The 19,504-nt window shown below is 64.6% G+C and overlaps 9 protein-coding genes across 9 annotated transcripts; 6 read left to right on the forward strand and 3 right to left on the reverse strand.

Moving 5' to 3' along the window:
* Window positions 1–4: 4 nt before the first annotated feature.
* Window positions 5–1,861, forward strand: MICPUN_84426 (predicted protein; the record flags this gene model as incomplete). Its single annotated transcript, XM_002507828.1, has 2 exons — window positions 5–1,522; window positions 1,589–1,861. Coding segments are annotated over 2 exons (1,791 nt in total), but the record flags the coding sequence as incomplete, so codon positions are not given.
* Window positions 1,862–4,356: 2,495 nt separating this feature from the next.
* Window positions 4,357–4,578, forward strand: MICPUN_73974 (predicted protein; the record flags this gene model as incomplete). The annotated part of the gene is made up of 1 exon (XM_002507829.1): window positions 4,357–4,578. A coding segment is annotated over one exon (222 nt), but the record flags the coding sequence as incomplete, so codon positions are not given.
* A 154-nt stretch (window positions 4,579–4,732) lies between these two features.
* MICPUN_60617 (predicted protein) lies at window positions 4,733–7,312 on the reverse strand (the record flags this gene model as incomplete). Its single annotated transcript, XM_002508122.1, has 2 exons — window positions 4,733–7,069; window positions 7,187–7,312. The coding sequence occupies 2 exons, from the start codon at window positions 7,310–7,312 to the stop codon at window positions 4,787–4,789; spliced, it is 2,409 nt and encodes an 802-aa protein (XP_002508168.1). The 3' UTR covers window positions 4,733–4,786.
* A 1,086-nt stretch (window positions 7,313–8,398) lies between these two features.
* MICPUN_108755 (hypothetical protein) lies at window positions 8,399–9,424 on the forward strand. The gene has a single exon (XM_002507830.1). The coding sequence runs from the start codon at window positions 8,456–8,458 to the stop codon at window positions 9,365–9,367; it is 912 nt and encodes a 303-aa protein (XP_002507876.1). The 5' UTR covers window positions 8,399–8,455; the 3' UTR covers window positions 9,368–9,424.
* A 126-nt stretch (window positions 9,425–9,550) lies between these two features.
* MICPUN_60619 (predicted protein) lies at window positions 9,551–11,281 on the forward strand (the record flags this gene model as incomplete). The annotated part of the gene is made up of 1 exon (XM_002507831.1): window positions 9,551–11,281. The coding sequence occupies one exon, from the start codon at window positions 9,551–9,553 to the stop codon at window positions 11,279–11,281; it is 1,731 nt and encodes a 576-aa protein (XP_002507877.1).
* Window positions 11,282–11,346: 65 nt separating this feature from the next.
* Window positions 11,347–13,119, reverse strand: MICPUN_101833 (predicted protein; the record flags this gene model as incomplete). Its single annotated transcript, XM_002508123.1, has 1 exon — window positions 11,347–13,119. The coding sequence occupies one exon, from the start codon at window positions 13,117–13,119 to the stop codon at window positions 11,347–11,349; it is 1,773 nt and encodes a 590-aa protein (XP_002508169.1).
* A 162-nt stretch (window positions 13,120–13,281) lies between these two features.
* On the forward strand, window positions 13,282–14,503 carry MICPUN_60621 (predicted protein; the record flags this gene model as incomplete). The annotated part of the gene is made up of 2 exons (XM_002507832.1): window positions 13,282–13,593; window positions 13,754–14,503. 2 exons carry the CDS (start codon window positions 13,282–13,284, stop codon window positions 14,501–14,503), a joined length of 1,062 nt encoding a protein of 353 aa, XP_002507878.1.
* Window positions 14,504–14,587: 84 nt separating this feature from the next.
* On the reverse strand, window positions 14,588–18,390 carry MICPUN_84330 (p-type ATPase superfamily; the record flags this gene model as incomplete). Its single annotated transcript, XM_002508124.1, has 3 exons — window positions 14,588–17,426; window positions 17,507–17,629; window positions 17,705–18,390. 3 exons carry the CDS (start codon window positions 18,388–18,390, stop codon window positions 14,588–14,590), a joined length of 3,648 nt encoding a protein of 1,215 aa, XP_002508170.1.
* A 254-nt stretch (window positions 18,391–18,644) lies between these two features.
* MICPUN_60623 (predicted protein) lies at window positions 18,645–19,475 on the forward strand (the record flags this gene model as incomplete). The annotated part of the gene is made up of 1 exon (XM_002507833.1): window positions 18,645–19,475. The coding sequence occupies one exon, from the start codon at window positions 18,645–18,647 to the stop codon at window positions 19,473–19,475; it is 831 nt and encodes a 276-aa protein (XP_002507879.1).
* Between the last annotated feature and the right edge of the window lie 29 nt (window positions 19,476–19,504).

Consider the following 19,504-nt stretch of genomic DNA (forward strand, 5'->3'; position numbering starts at 1 on the left):
CGCGATGGCCGCGAAAGTCGTGCCCGTGCCGGCCTACCCCCCCGACCCGAGCGCTCCGCCCTCAAAGTTCCGGGCGCAGGTCAGGGCCCTGGAGGAGATCGCGGAGCGCGCGGGGGCGACTCTCGCGCTCACCACGCGCGCGTACGACGCCGCGCGGCGATGCGCGGCGGCGCGCCTCGGCGTGCGCGACTTGGCCGAAGCGCTGCGGCGAGGACGACTCAGGGCGGGGAACGACGCGGGAGGCGGCCCGAAAAGTCGAACAACTCTCGAGTGGACCTCGTTAAGCGCGCTCGCGACCGGATCCAATCGAAAATGTCGACTCAGCGACGACGACGAAGGCGGCGCGAGATGCGCCGAGAGATGCTCCTCGAAGCAGCTGCGCGTGGACGGCGGCGCGGCGGACGACTCGGGCGTGGCTTTCGTTCAGTTCACCTCCGGCAGCACCAGCCGGCCTCGGGGGGTAGCGATCGGCCACCGACAACTCTCTCACAACTGCGCTCTCATACGTCAACAGTTTGGCGTAAAAGTCGACGACGCGAACGTGTCGTGGCTGCCGCAGTACCACGACATGGGCCTGGTCGGCGGGTATCTGGTGCCGCTGACGATACCGCCGGAGCCAGGGGCCAAACCCGCCGAGGTGACCTCCGCGTTTCTGTCACCCGCCGCTTTCATCAAGGACCCAATCGTCTGGGCGCTCGCCATGTCAAAGTACGGCGCGACGATGACGCAGGCGCCGGACTTTGCGTACAGGCTGTGCGCGGAACGGTTCGCGTTAGAACGGTCCGCGTCGTCGTCGCCCAGGCCGGGCGAGCTGAACCTGAGTAAGCTGCGGCGATGCCTCAACGCGAGCGAGCGGATCGACGCCGACACCGCGATGATTTTTTCCAGAGCCTTTGAGGATTTTGGCTTTGACGTTCGCGCCATGAGCGCCGGGTACGGCCTGGCCGAGAGCGTCGTGTACGTGTGCGACGGCGGGTGCTCGCACGAGACGGTCAGCGCGAGGCGTTTGGAGTGTGATCTGATCGCCGAGTGCGTGAGGTTCGACTCGAGGGGTTTAAAAAGTTTTAAAAGTTTTGACCCGGACGACGCGCGAAGGGTCGCGAGCTGCGGGGCGCCGCGCGGGGACGTTAAGGTTCTCGTCGTTGACCCTCAAACGCGGTTGACGCTGCAGGACGGGCGCGTCGGGGAGGTGTGGATCGCCTCGCCGTCCGTCGCGCGCGGGTACTGGAACGAGACGAGTCCGCGGGATGATGACTCGCCGAACGGTCCGCCGCGGGCGCATTACTCATCACCCTTTGGCGCGACGCTCGCCGCTCGGTCGACGCTGTTCCGGCGCGGATTCGCCGCCGAACACGAGAAGGAACGGTACCTTCGCACCGGAGACCTCGCGTACATGCGCCGCGGGGAGCTTTACGTGGTGGGCAGGCTCAAGGACCTGATCGTCATCGGCGGCAGGAACATCGCCCCGGAGGACGTGGAGCGAACCGTGCGCGAGACGCGCTGGTCGCATCGAGGGCGCGGGGTGCTCAGGGCTCGGATCCTTCGTCCCGGATCGATCGCCGCGTTCGCCTTGGACGTACACGACGAGGCGGGGAACGGCTGTAACGGCTGTAACGGCTGTAACGGCCACGTGGTCCGCGAGTCCCTCGCGGTCGTAGCGGAGGTTCGCGACGGCGTCGAGCTCGCGCCCGCGGATCTCGGCGTGATCGTCGACGGAATCATTCGGGCAGTTGCAAAGGCGCACGGCGTTACGATGCCCCGATGCCACGTGGCGCTGCTGAGAAAGAACGCCGCGCCCAGGACCACGAGCGGAAAGATCAGGCGCGGGGAGTGCGCGAGGAGGTTCGTCGCGCGCGAGCTGGACCTCCACCCGGGTATGGGAGCGAGCAGGCTCGGGTCGTCGGTGCCGCCACCGTTCCCCGAGGGCTCGGCGGGTTTGGCCCAGACGCTGGCGACTCGCGGCGCCGCGGCGCTCGCGGAGAGCATGGAGTCCGCGCTCCTCGCGCACTGCCGCGAGACGTTGGCGTGCCCGAACCTGTCCGAGCGGTGCGGGCTGGTGGCGCGCGGCGGCATGGATTCGTTCGCCGCGCTCCGGCTTTTGCGGAGGATCGAACACGACATCGGCGCGGCGCTTCCCGCCGACGCGGTCCTCCGCGAGGGATCCACGGTTCGATCGATCGTTCGAGCGGTGTTGCCGCACGTGCGCGCCGCTGGAACCGCAGCCTCCGGGTCCTCTGGGTCCTCCGTATCATCCGTATCCTCTGGGTCCTCTAGGTCCTCCGGGTCCTCTGGGGCCACCCCCGCCCCCGCCGTCGCCGTCGCCGAGCTGCCCGCGTCCATGCGACCGGACGCGATCTCCGGCGTCACGCTCGTTTTGTGCGCGATCGCGGTGGCGGTGACGCTCCGGGCACTGGAGACGACGCCGGCGGTTCCGAGCGGTCACCGCGGTTTCCGAACCGGTTGGCTCTCGGACGACGTCGCCATGGACGGAGCGCACGCGCGGCTGATCGAGTGGCCGCGATCGGTGCTCCCCGCGCAGCTCGCGTCCGCGGCGGCGTGTTGGACGGCGAGGAACGTTTTAGCGGGTGACCGCGTGCTCGGCGTACGGACTTTGGACGTCATCCTCGCGACGTGCAACGCGGTCGTCGTCCACGGCGTCGTCGGGTTTCTTCACGTCCTCGCGTGCATCGTCCTCCATCACGCGGCGTACAAGGCCGTCGCGTCGTCCCCAAAGGGATCGACCCGGACGCGGCGGGTCTGCGCGTGGACGTCGTGCCTCTGCGTGTTACTCGCGTGCGATTGGGCCGAGTCCGCGAGTTCTTCACGCCCCGGGTCGGAGGAGGAGCGCGACGACTGGCGCGCGTTCGCCGCCCGCGGTTGGTACGGCCGGGGATCGTTCACGCATTGGAAGGCGTTGCGACTCACCGCGCTGCGCATCGCGTCGCACGGTTTGGCCCAGGCGGAGCTCAACGAATCGCCGAACCTTCTCGACTTGATCGGGTACGCGATGTACCCTCCGTTGTACCAGTGCGGCCCGATGCTGCCGTACGAGTCCTTCCGACGCTGGCGGCGACGGCGAATGAGCGGAGACGAAGAACGAAAACGGACGAAAACGAACGACGCCGGCGACGCACGCGCCGGGCACAGGGCCCGGGCGGCACGATTCGCGTACGCGATGGCGCAGGTGGCGTTGTGGTGCGTCGTCGCCGAGACGTTCATGCAGGTTGGGTACAGGCCGTCGCTCGTGCTCGCTGGGGCCCCAACCGATTTTCTCAACGTATTGGCGCACGTCTTCGTCTTCCTCACGATGACGTGGGCCACCAGCCACGTCGTCTTCGGCGCGCCGTGGGCCGTCGCCTGTTTCGTCGACGGCGTCGCGTCCACGCCTCACGACACCCCGGTGTTCTGGACGGAATCCTCCGCGTCGTTTCGAAGGCACTGGTCCTCGTTTCACGCGTCGCTGCACCGGTTCTATCTCGTCCGGGTCTTTGAGCCGCTCGGCTCTGGACACCTCGGCGCGCTCGCCACCGTCGCGCTCAGCGTGCTCATGCACGGAACGAGACCGCACTGGATCGCGTGGGGGATCATGAACTTCGTCGGGCTGACCGCGGAGAGGATGTGGAGCGACGCGTTGCGCCGCGGCGAGGCGAGCACGGCTGCGCGGGGACGACAGCTGTGCGGGTGGGTTTTTTTTCGGGTCGTCGCCGCAGCCGCAAACCGGACCGTCGCGGTGACCTCGGCGCTCGTCGCCACGGCGCTGTCCGCGCGGCGTATGGTGGCGGTGGTGTGCGCGGTGTTCGCGGGGTCCTTGGCGGGGGAGGTTTGGGGAGACGGGATAGCGGAAGCGGGGGCGTTGGCCGCGCGAGTAGAGAGCCTCTTCTCGTAAAATGCCATGCCAGTGCAGCCTTGCACCGAAAGTCTTTCGATGTCGTCCACGTGTTCAGCGAACCGGGATCAGCACTCATTTCGGCGCGCGCGATGGAGGTTGACGAGCCGTCGGACGGTCCTTCCGGCAGGACCGAGGCGGCCGCCGCTCGCGGCGAGGAGCACAGCGGCACGAGCAGGCGGTGGAACGACCCATCGCTGCGGGACAGGTTCGCGCGGGAGTTTGGCGGACCGCAGAACCTGGACGGAGGGATGCGCTGGTGGCTCTCGGACGGCTCCGACGAGGACGGGAGCGACGGGGATGGCGACGACGACAGCGAGTGGGAGACGGACGACGAGCAGAGGGACGATGCGGGGGCGCCGGCGAAACCTGCGGACGGCGCGCCCGCGGGGGGAGAGGGCACCTCGGGCGCGCCGGGAGGTTCTCGCAGGAGGGGCGCCGGCAAATCGAAGAAATCGGCGCGGGCGAAGGACAAGGAGGACGAGGACATGTTCTACGAGGAGGGGCTCGACGACAAGGACCAGGCGTTCGTGGATAAGCTACGCGGGGGCAGGCAGAGCGACGCGGTGCTTTCCTGCCCCGCTTGCTTCGAGACGGTCACGCTGGATTGCCAGAGGCACTACAAGTGGGAGCATCAGTACCGCGCGATGTTCGTGCGCAACGTGAGGGTGGACACGAAGTCGCACCTCAAGCCGCAGGACACGCCCTTGCAGCCGGGAGAGGACGACGACGGGCCGTACAACGAGGCATTCTGCGCGCAGTGCGGGGAGCTGGTGGGGGTCAGGGACAGGGAGGAGGTTTACCACTTCTTTAACACGTTGGCGAGCGCTTGTTGAAGTCGGAGCTCTGCTAGCGGCACTCATACGTTGAGAGAAGTTGTGGTTGAATTTCGGCTCGCGTCTACTGCGTCTTCTTCTCCTCCGCACTCTTCGCGCCGTCATCCTTGGGTTCGCCCCTGAGATGCGACAGGAAGTTATCCCACGTCGCAGTCTGCCAATCCTTCGTGGTCCACACGGTCACGGCGGAGGGATAGTACACCAAGACGTCGGTGAAGGGATCCGTCACCAGCTTGATCAACCAAACCATGCTGATCCGGAACCCGTACTGCATCCACAGCAGCCCGGTGTGCCCGAGGACGAAGAAGAGGGTGACGCCGAGCCACGACCTCGCAATCGACGCGAGCGCCAGGAAGAACCCGACGTCGTTCGACAGGCGCAGCAGCGAGATGAGCGGCGCGAGGGTGTATCCGGCGACGACGAAGCACTTGGACCTGGTGTTGAAGCCGAGCAGGAGCTCCTCCTCGTCGTGGCACGGGGGCTCGAAGATGGCGTGGCCGCTCTGCCTCAGGAACAGCGAGAACAGACCGGTGGCCATCGTGGCGGTGCAGTTGCTCCATATGGTGTAGTAGTTGATGATGAATATCGTGGACGAGATGAGGTGCATGAACTGGTTGACGGTGTTGCTGTGGGACGCGGCGTGGTCGTCCTCCTTGCGCCGCATCACCTCCTCGTAAAACTCCTGGAGCGTCTCGGGCGGGACAGCCTTCGGCGCCCTAGGTCCGTGCTGCTCGGGAAGACAGAGCACCTCCGCGAGGAGCCCCTCGCGCACCGTCTTCATCACGGTGTTGTACGCCATCTCCTTGCCCATCGCGGCGCTGATGGATTGCGCGGTTATGGGCTTGTCGGGGGTGCCGAGGTACCACCACCCGTCGTCGCGCATCCGCTTCGCCGCGTTGACGAGCTTCTTCTTGAGCAGCTCGAAATCGTTCTCGACGAAATCGAGGGATACGAGGAGCCGACCGGTGCCCACCCACGAGAGCGCGATGCCCTCGTCGCGGAGGTAGTACTGGAACATCCAGTGGTACCGACCGGGCTGGTTGAAGATCACGGTCCACACGGTGGTGAGGTTGTGCACCGACAGCGGCAGGTTCTCCGCCTTCATCTCGTCGTTCACGTCCTTGATCCAGTGCTCGAACTGCTTACCGATCTTCTCGTACACCTGCTCAGCCTCTGGGGTGGTGACCCACCGGAGGAACTCGTTCATCGCGCCCATCGTCAGCGGATGAGCCGCAAACGTCCCGATGACGTAGGACACCCGAAGGGGCCGCTCCGGGTCGAACCTGCGCATGAGCTCCCTCTTGCCGCACACCACGCCGCAGGGCATGCCGCCGCCCAGGGTCTTACCGTAGACGACCATGTCCGCGTGAACGCCGTAGTACTGCTGCGCGCCGCCGGGTGCCATGCGGAAACCGGTGTACACCTCGTCAAACATGAGGGGCACCTCGCACTCGGTGCACACTTTCCGCAGCTCCTTGAGCCAAACCGCGTAGTGGTCCAGCGTAGCCGAATCGGCAGCCTTGCGGATCGCCGCGGTCATCAGCACCAGGTCGTTCGGGGGCGGGGAGTTCGGGTTGAAGCCCTGGAGCGGGTTGACGATGACGCAGGCGATTTCATCTTTTCTGGCTCGAATCGCGTTGAGCGACGCTGGGGACATATCCTTGAGCGGTAGAACGTCGGTGATCTTACGCTCGTTGCCCGGTCCGGGCTGCACGCCGTCCCACCAGCCGTGGTAGGCACCGGCGAAGGTGACCACGAGCTTGCGGCGCGTGTTGAACGCGGCGAGTCGGACCGCGCACATGATGGCCTCGGTGCCCGACATGTGGAAGGACACCTCGTCGAGCTTGGACACCGCCTTGATCATCGCGAGGTTCTCGCCGACGATGGGGTGGAGCGGGCCGAGCACCGGGCCCAGGTCCTTGGTCCGTCGCCATCCCGCCTCCATCCACCGCTTGTAGTTGTCGTAGCCGCACACGTTGACGCCGTAGGACCCGGAGACGTCCAGGCTTCGGTTGCCGTCGAGGTCCACAATGTGCGGTCCCTCGGACGAGAGCGCCAGGGTCGCCACGTTGAGCCGCTCGCGCACCAGCTTCTGGAAGGGGAAGGGCACGCGGTTGGTGTCGGTGAAACGCAGGTCCGATATGCCGTCGAGGACGGTCTCGCTCGCCTTCTGCGACGCCGCGAACTGCTCGTCGAAGGACCTGGCGAGGTTGTCCATGCCCGCGCGTCGCTTCTTCGCGATCTCTTCGGGCGCGCCGTCCGCGCAGAAGAACTTGTCGTCGTCAAGCGAGAAGGAGCGAAGGATGCCGGACGCGAAGCGCGCTCCGAAGGGGGTCGGGGAGGTGGCCTGCGATTGGGCGATGAGCGCGGGGAGGGTCACGCGGAGTCAGCGAGGCGTCCGGTTGATGAGATCGTCGGGAAGAAAAAGGAGGAGAGGCGAGATCGGGGTGCCGCGCGATCTGACGCGGTGCGGGACCCATCGGAGGGCGCGCACCAGGAGCGTGATGAAGATCTTGTATCCCCTGTAGGCAGCGTACGCGAGGAGCGCCGCCCACACGAGGAGCAGCGCGAAGGACTGGATGATGGTCATGGCGACCGGCCGCGGACCCTCGAACCTGACGCGCGCGCGACCAGAGTGGTAGGGAACGTGATAGTGGCTGGCGAGTGGCGACGTTTCGACGTGCTTCCCGCGCGACACTCTTTTTCGGTTTTTGAAACTCGAAATCGGGGTGACATCCGCCTAATGCCAATTGACGATTTTCGTCAACAACATTTGCATAGGCGAAGGATTTTTTTTTGGCCGACGCTTCGTCTGCTTTTCGGTCCGTCTCCTCGCAAAGGAATATTCCAACGAAGGCGTGAAGGAAGCGGGATATTCGACCGAAGTCTTCGGCCGCATCGCAGTTCGATGGCGCCGCGATCTCGGGCGCGTCGGGCGCGCGGTGCGACAGATGCCGACACCGACGATGGTTTGGCATCCCCCTCGGGCCGCATCACCGACAAGGGCACGCTGCTGCTCATGATGCCCTCCATCACCGACGTCAACGGCGCGGGAGGCGTAGCGGCAAGGTGGCACGAATATACCCGCGAGCTGACGAACGAGGGCTGGACCGTGGAGCTGTGGACGGTGGACGCCGAGGATCCCGATCGCGCCATTCCGAGGTACCACCTGCCCAACTTCCCGTCCACTCTGACGGACTCCCCGGGCGTGGGTTTCTGTCACAAGATATGGCGCAGGCTCAACCGGCGGGACCCGGTGGTGGCGTGCGTCGTGATGACGGATCTGTTTTCGAACGTGCCCATCGCGATGATGTGCGCGGGCACGGGCACGCCCCTGGTGTACTCCATTCACACCGACATCGCCCAACTCGACGGCATCAACATGGCGCCGTGGTCGGCCGCCATCCTGCAGTCGACGACGTCCGCGCTGGCGCACGCCACGGTCACGACGTCGCCGTCGTTCAAGCGGCTGATGGAATCGCGAGGCATCCGGCGCATAAAGGACCACTACCGGCCGCTCCCGGTGTCCGGCGTCGTGGCCACGGCGGACGCGCTGTCCGACGCGGAGGTGGCCGCGGTGCGTAACGAGCTCACCGCCGGCCACCCAACGCGCCCCGTCATGACCTACGTCGGCAGGTGGTCCGCGGAGAAGCGCATGCACCTCCTGAAGCAGTGCCGACCGAGGGGCGTCACCTTGGCCTTCGTGGGCGACGGTCCGATGCGGGACGTCGTGATGGACTGGCACGACCCGCCGCGGTGCGTGGTGCTCCCCGGCATGCGGCCGAGGACGGAGCTGGCGGGGGTGTACAGGGCCACGGATTGGGTGTGCAGCGCGAGTGCGTTTGAAACCTTCGGCAACGTTCCCTACGAGGCTGCGCACTGCGGCACCCCCGCGCTGTTACAGGACGCGCAGGGTTTCAAAGATCAAATCGACGCGAACGAGTCGCGCGGCGCGCTGCTCGAGTTCGACGCGGAAGATGGGGAACAGCTGTGCGCCGCGGCGATGGGCAGAACCTCGCGGCTGCTCAACGCGCCGCACGTCGTGAGGTCCGAGGCGAGGAGGATGGCGAACAGAGGCACGTGCATACACGCGGTGGTGTCGGAGGTTGTGACCAAATGGAGCGCCGGGCCGGTTCGTAAGCGGCGTTGGATCTACCTCGCGTGCGCCATATGGTCGTCGCTGGTGCTCGCGTCCATCCTGCAGGTGATGAGCTTCTTCATGCGGCTCGGCGTGGCGATCGGCGTCGACTTCACCACCGGCATGAAGAACCAGCGGATGAGCAAACAAAGGTGGGCGCTGAGGAAGACGCCGACGTCCACCGTGGAACTCGCCAGGATGCGATCGCTCGTGCACGCGGACGCCTTGGGCACCAAGCAGAAAGGGATCCCCATGGGAGACGACGAGGAGGAGAGCGGGCGACGGTCACCGGACGAGAACGTCGCTCCGAACGGGTTCGTGGGCGGCGGCGAGCAGAGAAGCCGCGCGAACCGAAAATTTCGGAGAGGGTCGCCGCCCAAGGTTACCTTTGCGCCAAACACGCCGGAGCCGACGCCGATGTGGAGGCGATCCAGCCTCGACGGGCCGTCGCATCGGGCTTCTGTGCGGCCGGTGTTCCCGGTGAGGGTGTTCCTCGCCGGCTTTTGACGCGCGTCGTTGGAATAGAGAGGGTCAGCATTTTCCTTAATAAAGATTCCAAACCGTAAGTAATGTTAGGATCAAGGGGTGTTCTCGCCGTGGAAACCAAACCGTCACTCGGTTTCCCAAAACGGTCACTCCCACCCCGCGCGCCGGCCCGGGCGTTCACGAGGCGAAGCGACTAGCGATAGGATGAGGTCGGCAGTCTACGCCAAAGACCTCGTCGACGACGATTACGGCGACGACAGCTACGGCGAGATGCAGCGCGCGACCCCGCCAGAACTCGCCGATGCGCATCGGCGGGTTCCCGAAGCGGCACCGCCCGACGCCATGTTTCACTCCAAGCGAACGTCAACGCTCCGTGCAGTCACGAACGCGTGGTGGTCGCACATGAAGTACATTCTTCCGTTCTCCATCGGCGTCATCATGGTAATCTACTCGCTCATGTACTACGCCCACGCCAAGTGCACCGCGTCGCTCACGCGCGAGGCTTTCGAGCTGGGCGGCCAGTCCGAGATCACCCGCCGTTGGATGCGATGCTTCACTCCCAACTTCAGCGACGACGAGTTCCGGCCGCTAAACTCCTTCGGCGACTTCAGCGTGTACGTCATACGCTACACGAAGATGTGGAGCGTCTTCAGCGCCGATAACAACTTCTTCGTGCACATGTTCGCGTGGAATCTGCTGGCGCGGAACCGCACCTGGAAGACCAGACTCTACTTTGTCTGGTTCGCCATCTTCTATGTCACCCCACTCATCGACTACCAGGTCACCGGGTACAGGCACATGACGTCTTGGTACGTCCAGATCGGTTGTCAGGTGTTTGGGTGGATTACGTGCCTGGCGGCGAAAGAGACGCGGGACATGCCAACCATGTCATGGTGGTTCGTGTACCACGGCATGGCCGGCATCACCTACATCTTTGCGCTGAGGAACCTGGCAATTGGCGACGACGACAGCTACTCGCTAAAGCTAAAGCTACTAGTGCGGTTCGTGTTCGATCCGCTGATGTGGGAGGCGATGAAGACCGCCCAAAGGCACGTGGCGATGATGAATCCCAGCCCCGGCCCGGGTTTGAATACCGCGGGCATCATGGCGCCCATAGTCTCCCAGGCTGTCTACTCGCGGCTCCTCCTCTTTCTCCTCACCAACGACGGCAAGGTGTCCGTCATTACCCTTCAGCTCATCATCTCCCTCAACGAGCTCATGATGAAGCTCACGCTCAAACACAGGGACGGATTCTTCACGCGCACCGTCATGGGCACCATGGCGGGTGACGCGCTTCTATCGTCTAGTAAGATGGACGAGTTGCACGCGGTTTCGTGCCTCGCAGACGTCTTCTGCGAACTCGGAGCCATCGCTTTCATCACCCCGCTGATGGTCGTATTTAACCTGCCGTCCACCGGCGACTTACCCGACGGCAAGACGCGGACGTCCAACTACGACGATATGGCATGGATCTGCTTCCAGCTCGCGGCGATGGAGATCGGCATGAGCTTCGTGAACACCTTTGCGCAATATCGGTTTCACTCAATCGACATCGGTCGCGTGTTTAAAAAATCGGAGGCGGCGTACCGAAGGGAGGTGAAGCTCTCGAGGCCCAACGGCAGGGGCGGGCGCACCTATCTGTCGTACAAGTTCCTCGTTTACACCGTCATGGCGGTGTTCTTTGCCACGTGCGCGCTGAATACAGTGATGGGGACCATGTGGACGCTGCGAATGTGTCCGAGGGTGCGAAAGGACGGCCACGTGTACTTCCGGGCGTGCCTGCCAACCGAGGAGAAGCACCTCCCAGGTGGGAGCAGCGTTAAAGGACCTGGCATCCTCGCCTATAACTTCGACTGGCCGCCGTGGAAGTCACCGTACGCGGTCGACACCAGCAACCAGACGTACACCTACGAGCAATTTCGCTCAGAACTCTGATGTTTTTGTAAAGTCATCTGACTTCATGTTTCGTCGGTTGTCGTGAAAATTACCTTCATTATGGGCTACAGCTCAGCGATTGTCTCTCCTCGCGCAGCCACCGCCTGGTACTTGTTGAGGATCCACTGCCTGAGCAGTCTCATTTGCGTCTTTCTCGCCTCGACCACCGGCTCCGGGTCCAGGTCGTTGCTCCACATGAAGTCCAGGTGGTGCGCTCCGCCCGGGAGCATCATGGCTACGAGCGACGGCGAGAGGCTCTCCTGCACCCCCAACCCGGCCCACGGGTCAAGGTACCCGTTGGTCCACACCACGTTACTGGCCCACGATAGCCTTCTACCGCCGAAGACGGTGGTGGCCCACAGCGTCTTGGGTCTCACGCCCCAGCGTCGTTCGCACTCCAGCACGGCGTCCGTCTCGTTCCACGGCTGCGGGAAGAACATGTCCCTGACGCCGTCCCTGGACATCGGCATGAACATCTCGGTGCAGTACTGGTAGTCCCACAGTTCCCCGTCCTCGTCCGAGTCGTCGTTGCTGCCGTGCCGGGTGTCGAAGCACTCTTGGGTCTTGGAGTAGTTGTAATACACGCCGACGGCGTCAGCCAGCGCTGATAATAACGCGTCGCCCCCTTTGTTTAGCAGCTTCGGGTCCGCCATGGCGCCGCCGCACGCGACTCGAAAGGGATACGGGGGCAGCGTCCCGTCCCCGTTGAGGATGTAAGAGCTCGCGTATGGGAAGTTACCCATGGCGAGGTAATCGAAGGCACCCTGCGCCCACAGCGCCACGTCCAGCACGTCCGTCGGGGAGCCCAGCGGGGTGTCGTCGCAGAGTCGCATCGGCGCCTTGATCGATTTCGGATCGGTTTCCGATCGGCGAAGGAGCTCGGCGAAGGCGGCTCGGACGTTGGGAGCGCACGCGGGTGGCGACCCGCCCGCGGCCGTGGCGTCCATCGTGACCCCGTCCGCGAAGGCGCCCGGGTCGACGGGTGGGTCCTCGCCCACGAAGGACCACACGGGAGCCGACCCGGCCACCGCGCCGTCCACGACGTTGGCGTACTTGAGTCTCATCCACGTGGCGAGCATGCCGCCGTACGAGCCGCCGAATGCAAACACCGGGGCGTCCGGCGCGCGAATCTCAGCCTTGAGCTCGCGGATGAGGGTGGCGTAGTCCGCCATGGCCTGTTCGGAAGTGAGGTAGGGGTACTGGCCCTTCTTCTTGAGGTGGCCCGGGATGATGCCGCCCAGGTTGGACGCGTCGAGGGCGTTCCCATCCTCCTCCTTGGGCTTGGGCTTGGACTCTCCGTAGTACCTGTGCTCGGCGAACACGAGAACGGCGCCGAAGCTCTCGGCGTGCTCCCACATGAGACCCGTGGCGTTGAGGTATAGCTCGACGTTGGCCTCGTTGCCGGTGTAGAAGAAGATGGGCGGTCCCGACTTGGTGAAACCCGCGTCGAGGTCGTCGAGCGGTGAAGATTCACCATCCGCGCCGAGCGAGGCGACCCCTCGGAGTCGGGGCTGGGCTTTGGCCGACCCGTGGCGCCTCTTCGCCGCCGCGAGCGCGTCTCGCTTCTTCTCCCAGAAGTGCGGGCAGAAGAAGTACCTCTGGCGATAGGTCTGCGTCGGCGCCGCCCAGGAGAAGTGATCGAGCGGCGCGTCGCGGTAGCGCTCCTGGCACGCCTCCAGCGGAGTCCACCCCGGAGAAAACCCGCCAACCTTTCGAAGGTTCTCCGAGGTGGGCACGTAGGTTCTGGCGGGGTGCCTGGGCCTCTTCGCGGCGCGAGCCGCGCTGGCTGGACCCGCGAGGAGTACGAGCGCGAAAGCGAGCAGCAGCCGGACCCTCATGGTGATCGACCACCGCGTGTGAACGCGGATCTCGAAACGCGCGTTTCCTAACAACGAATTTGGAATAAAGTCGGGCGTGCCCACGTCAGCTGATCTGCTGATAGCAGTGAGATGCGCTGCTCGCCAACGGTGGGCACACAATCGAGAGGGAGAAGGCACGTCATGGAGCGCAGGTCCGCGCGAGCGGCGGCGAGGGCTGGGAACGGCGATGCGACGCACCCGCGGAGTAAACCTAAAGCGTCGAGGTCGTCCAAAGTCAAGGGCGGCGTCGCCGGGTGGGTCTCCGCGGCGCGACCCAAGACGCTGACCGCGGCGACGGTGCCCTTCCTGGTGGGGTCGGCGCTGGCGACCACCGGCGGCGGCGAGGCGCGGTGGATGGAGGCTACCTGCGCGCTGGTCGGATACTTCCTCATACAGATAGGGACCAATCTCGTGAACGACGCGTGCGACTTCGTGCGAGGCGCGGACACCGAGGTGAGCGACGCCCCGTCCAACCCCGCGTCGCCCAACCTCGAACCGTCGTCCCACGTTTTCCCGAACAACCACGTTTTCCCGAAGCACCCAATCGCGATCCACAGACATCTCCCGCCGCCCCGACTGATTCCTCCTCCTCTCCTCCCCCGACCCGACGCAGGATCGCGCGGGACCGACGCGCGTGACCCAATCCGGCGTCTTCTCCCCCCGCGCCGTCCACATCGCCGGCGTGACGTGCTTCGCCCTCGCGGCGTTTGCGATGTGTCCCGCGGTGGCGCTCAGGGGGGCGCCGATGGCCCGACTCGTCGTCGCGGCGTGCGGCGCGGGGTACGCGTACACCGGCGGCCCGCTCCCGCTCGGGTACCACGGCCTGGGCGACGTGACCGTGATCGCGTTCTTCGGGTTCGTGGCCACGTACGGCATGGCGAGGGTGCACCATGACGGGACATCGGCGGATGGATCGGGCGGCTCATCGTGGGAGCGAAACTGGCCGCTCATCGTCGCATCCGCGCAGGTCGGAAGCCTGGCGGCGTCGCTGCTCGCGGTGAATAACCTGAGGGACGCGCGCACCGACGCCAGGTGCGGTAAGAACACGCTGTGCGTGCTGCTGGGCGAGGGGTTCGGGCGGTGGGAGATCACGTTTCTGGTGTTTGCGCCGTTTTTGCTCCAGCCGTACTGGGCGTGGGAGGGCGCGAGGAGGCTCGGGGTTACGATGTTCCCGTCCGTCGCGTCGGCGCTGCCCGCGGCGACGGCGCCGCTCGCCGCGTGGGTGGCGAGGGAGACGTGGAGGTTGGAGGTGGGCGACGCGGGGTTCAACGGGACGCTCTCGGCGGCGGCGGCGTTGCACCTCCTGTTCGGATCAGCGCTGGCGCTGGGTCTCGCGCTCGACGGGGTGGCGTGGCGGGATTAGTTGCGAGTGCGCCCGAGCCCGGCGGATGAAAAGAGGCGTACCGTATCAATCTGAGCAACGCGTCCATTTACAAGTCAGTCGTTTCTACGCTGATTCGTCCGCCTTCTTCTCTTCCTCCGCCTCCCTCGGCGGCGCCTCCTCGTCCGAGCGCTCAACCTCATTCGGGTCGGGCTCCTCGGGCTCGGCGGGTTCATCGAGCTCGGCGGGTTCATCGGGCTCGATATTTTCCTCGCCTTCCTCGGGCTCGTCCACCTCGATCCGTCCCTCCTCGGCCAACACCGCGCTGCTTCCGTACCTGCTGCCGTGCCTCGGCGTGTCCATCGGGGTGTTTGCCGCCGAGCTCCTGGGCGTCGTGCCCCGCACCGTCCGTTCGTACTCCTGCACGAGCTGGTGCGGCTCGGGTCGGAATAGCCGCCGCAACGTCCTGTAGAGGAGGTCCGGGAGCAGCCCGATGACCACGATGAGCGGCGTCGCCATCCAGAACTTTGGGGTGGGCGCGATGGTGGGTATGAATATCTTGTACGAGTACGTGGACAGGTACGGGTCGGTGTTGCTGAGGATGCAGTTGGCGATGTACCAGAACGCGATGGATCCCCAAATGCATACGTGCTGGATCCACGTCCAAAAGTTGATCATCTGAGCCATCTGCAGGTTGATGGTGATGACGATGCCCGTGTACAGGGACGTGCCAACCTCCCACAGGCCAAACACGTGGCCCTTGGGGTGGTCCGCCTCGCCGCCGTGCACCGCGTAGAACACCACAAAGAACGTCACCATGCCGATGTAAACGCCGTTCAGCGCCCAACCCAACTGCACCCTGCGCTCGAAGCACGCGTTCTGCTGGCCCTGCCTGTACAGCTGAGGGAACTGCAGGCACGATCGCTGATTCACGTCCTGGTCCAAGATACCCAGCGCGATGACCGGGAACGCGACGAAGAAGATGTTAAACGCGGACATGAGCCAGTCATTGTACACAACCTGTCCGGAAGCCGCGGCGTGGAGGTTGTACATGAACAGAGTCAGGCCAAAGGCCAGGTTCTTGTAGAAGAAGTACGTCACCATCTTGCTGATCCGCTTATAGTTGTACCTCCCGTGCACCAGCAGGAGCCGCTCCAGGAACCTGAACTGCGCGAACGCAAAGTCCGAGGCCATGACCGCCTGCATCCCCTCCTGACCCGAGATGCCGACGCCGATGTGCGCTGACTGGATCATGCCCACGTCGTTGGCGCCGTCGCCGATGGCCAGCGTGATCTTACCGCTGTCTTTGACCAGCTTGGTCACGAGCGCCTTCTGCAGCGGGGACACGCGGCAGCACACGACGGACGTGCACCCGCTGCCGAGCTGCAGGAATCTTGGCGCCAGATCCTGCTCCAGGGCGAATGACAGAGAACGGCCGTCGATGACCAGGCAGGTTTCCATCCCCTTCTTCGCGGTCGCAGCCTCCTTCTCGATGCCCTCCTCGATAAGGGCCGCCACCTGCACCTTACCCTGCTCGTTGAACTGGGCGCGGGTGATCTCCCTGTCGTGCTCCTGCTTCACCAGCTCCTCGATGTTCACGATGTGAACGTCCATGTCGTCCCGGATCAGAGCGCACGCCTGCGCGATGTTAATCGCCGTGTCCTGCTTGTCGCCGGTGAGCACCCACACCGCGATGCCTCCGCGCATCATCTGCTCGATCGTGCCCGGCACTCCGTCCTGGAGCTTGTCCTCGATGGCCGTGGCGCCAACGAGGAAGAGGTCCTTCTCGATGATCTCCGCCGCCGCCTGAAGTTTCTCGTCTCGCTTCTCCAGGCTCTGCGCAGCCTCAGTGTACGTGACATTCCACGCGTCGTACTCCGACTGGGAAATCTCCCTGACGGACAGGCACAACGTTCGTAGGCCGCACTTGGCGTACTCGTCCATGTGCTGCTGGGTCACGTCGGTGTACTTTTGGTTCCCGTGGGAGAGCCGATCGTAGATGACGGAATCGGCTCCCTTGCAGTAGAGCATGATCTTGTCCTCGGGGGTGCGAACGATGACGCTCATGCGCTTGCGCGTGGAGTTGAACTCGAGCACGTTGAGCAGCTCGTAGTGGACCGTGCTCATCTCGCCGCTGCTGGGAAAAGAGGGTTCCTCGAGCTCCATGCCGCTGGTGGTGCGGCTCTTGAAAAAAAAACCAAACCGTTTCGCGGCGACGACGAAAGCGCTCTCGTCGGGGGACTCCGCCTGGTAGCATATGGTCTCCCTCGTGGCCTCGCCCTCGGGTATGACGGTGTGACACACGCCAAGGATGCGGAAGAAGTCCCGGATGTGTTCGGCGTCCGGCAGGGACCGCCACTTGTCGCCCTCGAGCCTCGCGTCCTTGAAGTTGAAACCCGGCTCAATCGGCTTTGTGGGCTTGGTGAGAATGGGTCGGCCCTGTCGCTTCGCGATGGACCGCTCGATCTCCGTAACGCCCTCGCCGTAGCTAACGCCCGCGATGGAGCACTTGAAGAACTCCATGCTGTTGCACGTGAGCGTCCCGGTCTTGTCCGAGAGCACCGTGTGAACCATGCCGAGCTCCTCGTTGAGATTGCTGGTCCGCGCTCGCATCGGCGTGTCCGTCTCCTCGTGGTACATCTGCCGGTCGCTGTTCAAAAACACCATCGCCTGGCACACCTTGACGAACTCGAGCGAGACGTACAGGGAGATGGGTATGAGGTAGCCGTACAGGACGTACGAGGTGAGGAACGCGACGACGCCCACCTTGGGGGCGTTCTTTGGGTCAAACACCATATCCGTATCGCTGGTGTCCATGTACCAGTGCTTGGGGGACACGTTCTTGATCCACGAGCCGCAGATGATGCCCGTGATGGTTCCCATGAGGCACAGCAAACCGAGCATGGATATGACGATCTTGTCCATCCCTTTTTCGATGGTGGACCGCTTCGACGGAGCCGCGCTGCTGTTCATCTGCGAAAAGTGAGACGAAAGGTCAGTGACGAAAACACGGCAACGAGAGCGGGGAAAGGGGATGGGAACCAGGAAGCACTTGCCATAATTTTGGTGTCATGCCCCGTGTAAATGGCCAGACCGATGACCCACTCGGTGTTCCTGAGCGAGCTGCCTCGGAGGAGGATGTTGGACGGAACCAGAGAGATCTTCTCGCTCCCCGTTCGATCCTCGGCGGCGGCGGCGAGGTTGCGGCTGCTCCCGTGGACGGAAACCTCCCTCGTCCTCGACGGGACGTCCAGGTTCCCCGTGAACGTGTACAGCGAGTTATTCGGGTGTTCGCACTCCACGTAAGCGTCGCGTCCGTCGCCGCACAGCTCGCGCATCTTCGTTGGGCCGGTGCCCACGCCTCCCATGCCCTCGACGCCCCTCTTGATCTTCAGGTTGGTCTCGCCGTCCAAGTTTTTGGTCTCGACGTAGCACACACTGTCGTCCAGGCTGGACGCGAGGAGCACCAGATCGCACGGGAACGCCTGGTCCCGCACGACCCGCACCAAATCCCCCGTCTTCACCTCCCGCCACTCGCACTGCACCAGCGAGGTGCCGTTGAAACGCTCCGTCAGCGACGTGTTCTGCTCGTGGTCCTGCTTGTGCCTGGCGTAATCCTCCACAGCCTCCTTCGCCATGGACAGCCCGACGACCAGCACGAGCGGCGACCAGATGGTGTACGGCTTGATCGGGGAGATGGCTTCGAAGAGCGAGATGATCGCGACGGAGAGGAAGTAAAGGTTGGCGATCCGCCGGAACTGTTCGTACAGGCCCTTTGGGAAGAAGGTGATGGGCGAGTACTTGCCGGTGGAGATGGCGTTGCCCTTGAACCGGAACCCCGCGTTGGGGCCGTGCGCGCTGGCATCCGCGGTGACGTAAACCACCCGAGACTCCGAGTGCTTGGCGTGCCCGAAGCGGAACGAGTCCATCCGGGACGGCATCTCTTCGTCGTCCCCCGCGTCCTCGCCCGCGTTATTCTTGTTGGAACCCGCCCGCTGCGGCCTCGCGGGCGCGACCCGCCGGTGCAGGACACGCGCGTACCCTACGGCGGCCGCCCAACCGACCGCGAACGGCCCGGACTTTCGAGGCGCGGATCCCTCGATCGGTGTTTCGCTCACGCCGACGACACGCCCGCGCGGGGGCTGCGCACGCCCTAGTGCCGATCTCGTAATCGGGTCTCGTTATGTCTCGCCGCTTGCGAAGCGCGTGGTCCGGCAGCCCTCAGCTCGACAATCAAGGACCAATCAATCGCACTCACTGGCTGATTCAAAAAACGCGGGACAGCCCCGGCGACAATCACACGTCGGCGATCGCCATGTTCGCCGGGGAGGAGGAGGCCCTCATGGCCGACCCGAACGGGCTCAGCGATTATGAGCTCGAACGCATCGAGCGCATCCGCCGTAACCGCGAGATCATGAAGCGCCTCGGCTTGGGCGACCACGACATCGTCTCCGCGGCGAGGCAACGATGCGGCGTGGAGGAGGGCAAGGAGAACGCATCTGGACCGACCGAGAACAAGAAGCGCAAGGCTCCAGCCGCGAAGAAGAAGCACGAGATTCCCGCGGAGGAGCGCGCCACGCGTCGCTCGCGTCGCATCGCCACCAAGGACGCCGAACACGCGGGCCTCGGCGACGACCACGAGGAGACCGAGACGTACATCGTGGGAAGGGGCGAATACGCGGTGGAGGTTGACGGCGCGCACGAGGCGGAGGCGGAGGCGTACCGGCTGAGAAACGCGGGGATCCAGGAGCGGGTCAGCGTGGTGGGCACCGCGAGCTATCAGCACACGCTGATGAGGGTGAGGACCATGTCGGAGCCCGCGCTGGGAAACAGGGTCAAGGCCATCGAGCGAGCAAAGGGGAAACACGCCGTCGTCAAGATGAAACTTTTCGCCAGGGTTCTGTTCCTGGAGGGATACGAGGAGCTGAGCACGCTGGCGACGGAGAGTCTGGAGAGGCTCGTCGCCGAGCTGGGGGACCCGGACGTCGATGGCGAGGACGGGGACGCGGAGTGAGCGCGAGAGCGTGGGTGGAAGGTACGATG

This window comes from Micromonas commoda, chromosome 8 (genome assembly GCF_000090985.2).
Source record: "Micromonas commoda chromosome 8, complete sequence".
In the NCBI taxonomy this organism is placed as follows: Eukaryota; Viridiplantae; Chlorophyta; class Mamiellophyceae; order Mamiellales; family Mamiellaceae; genus Micromonas; species Micromonas commoda.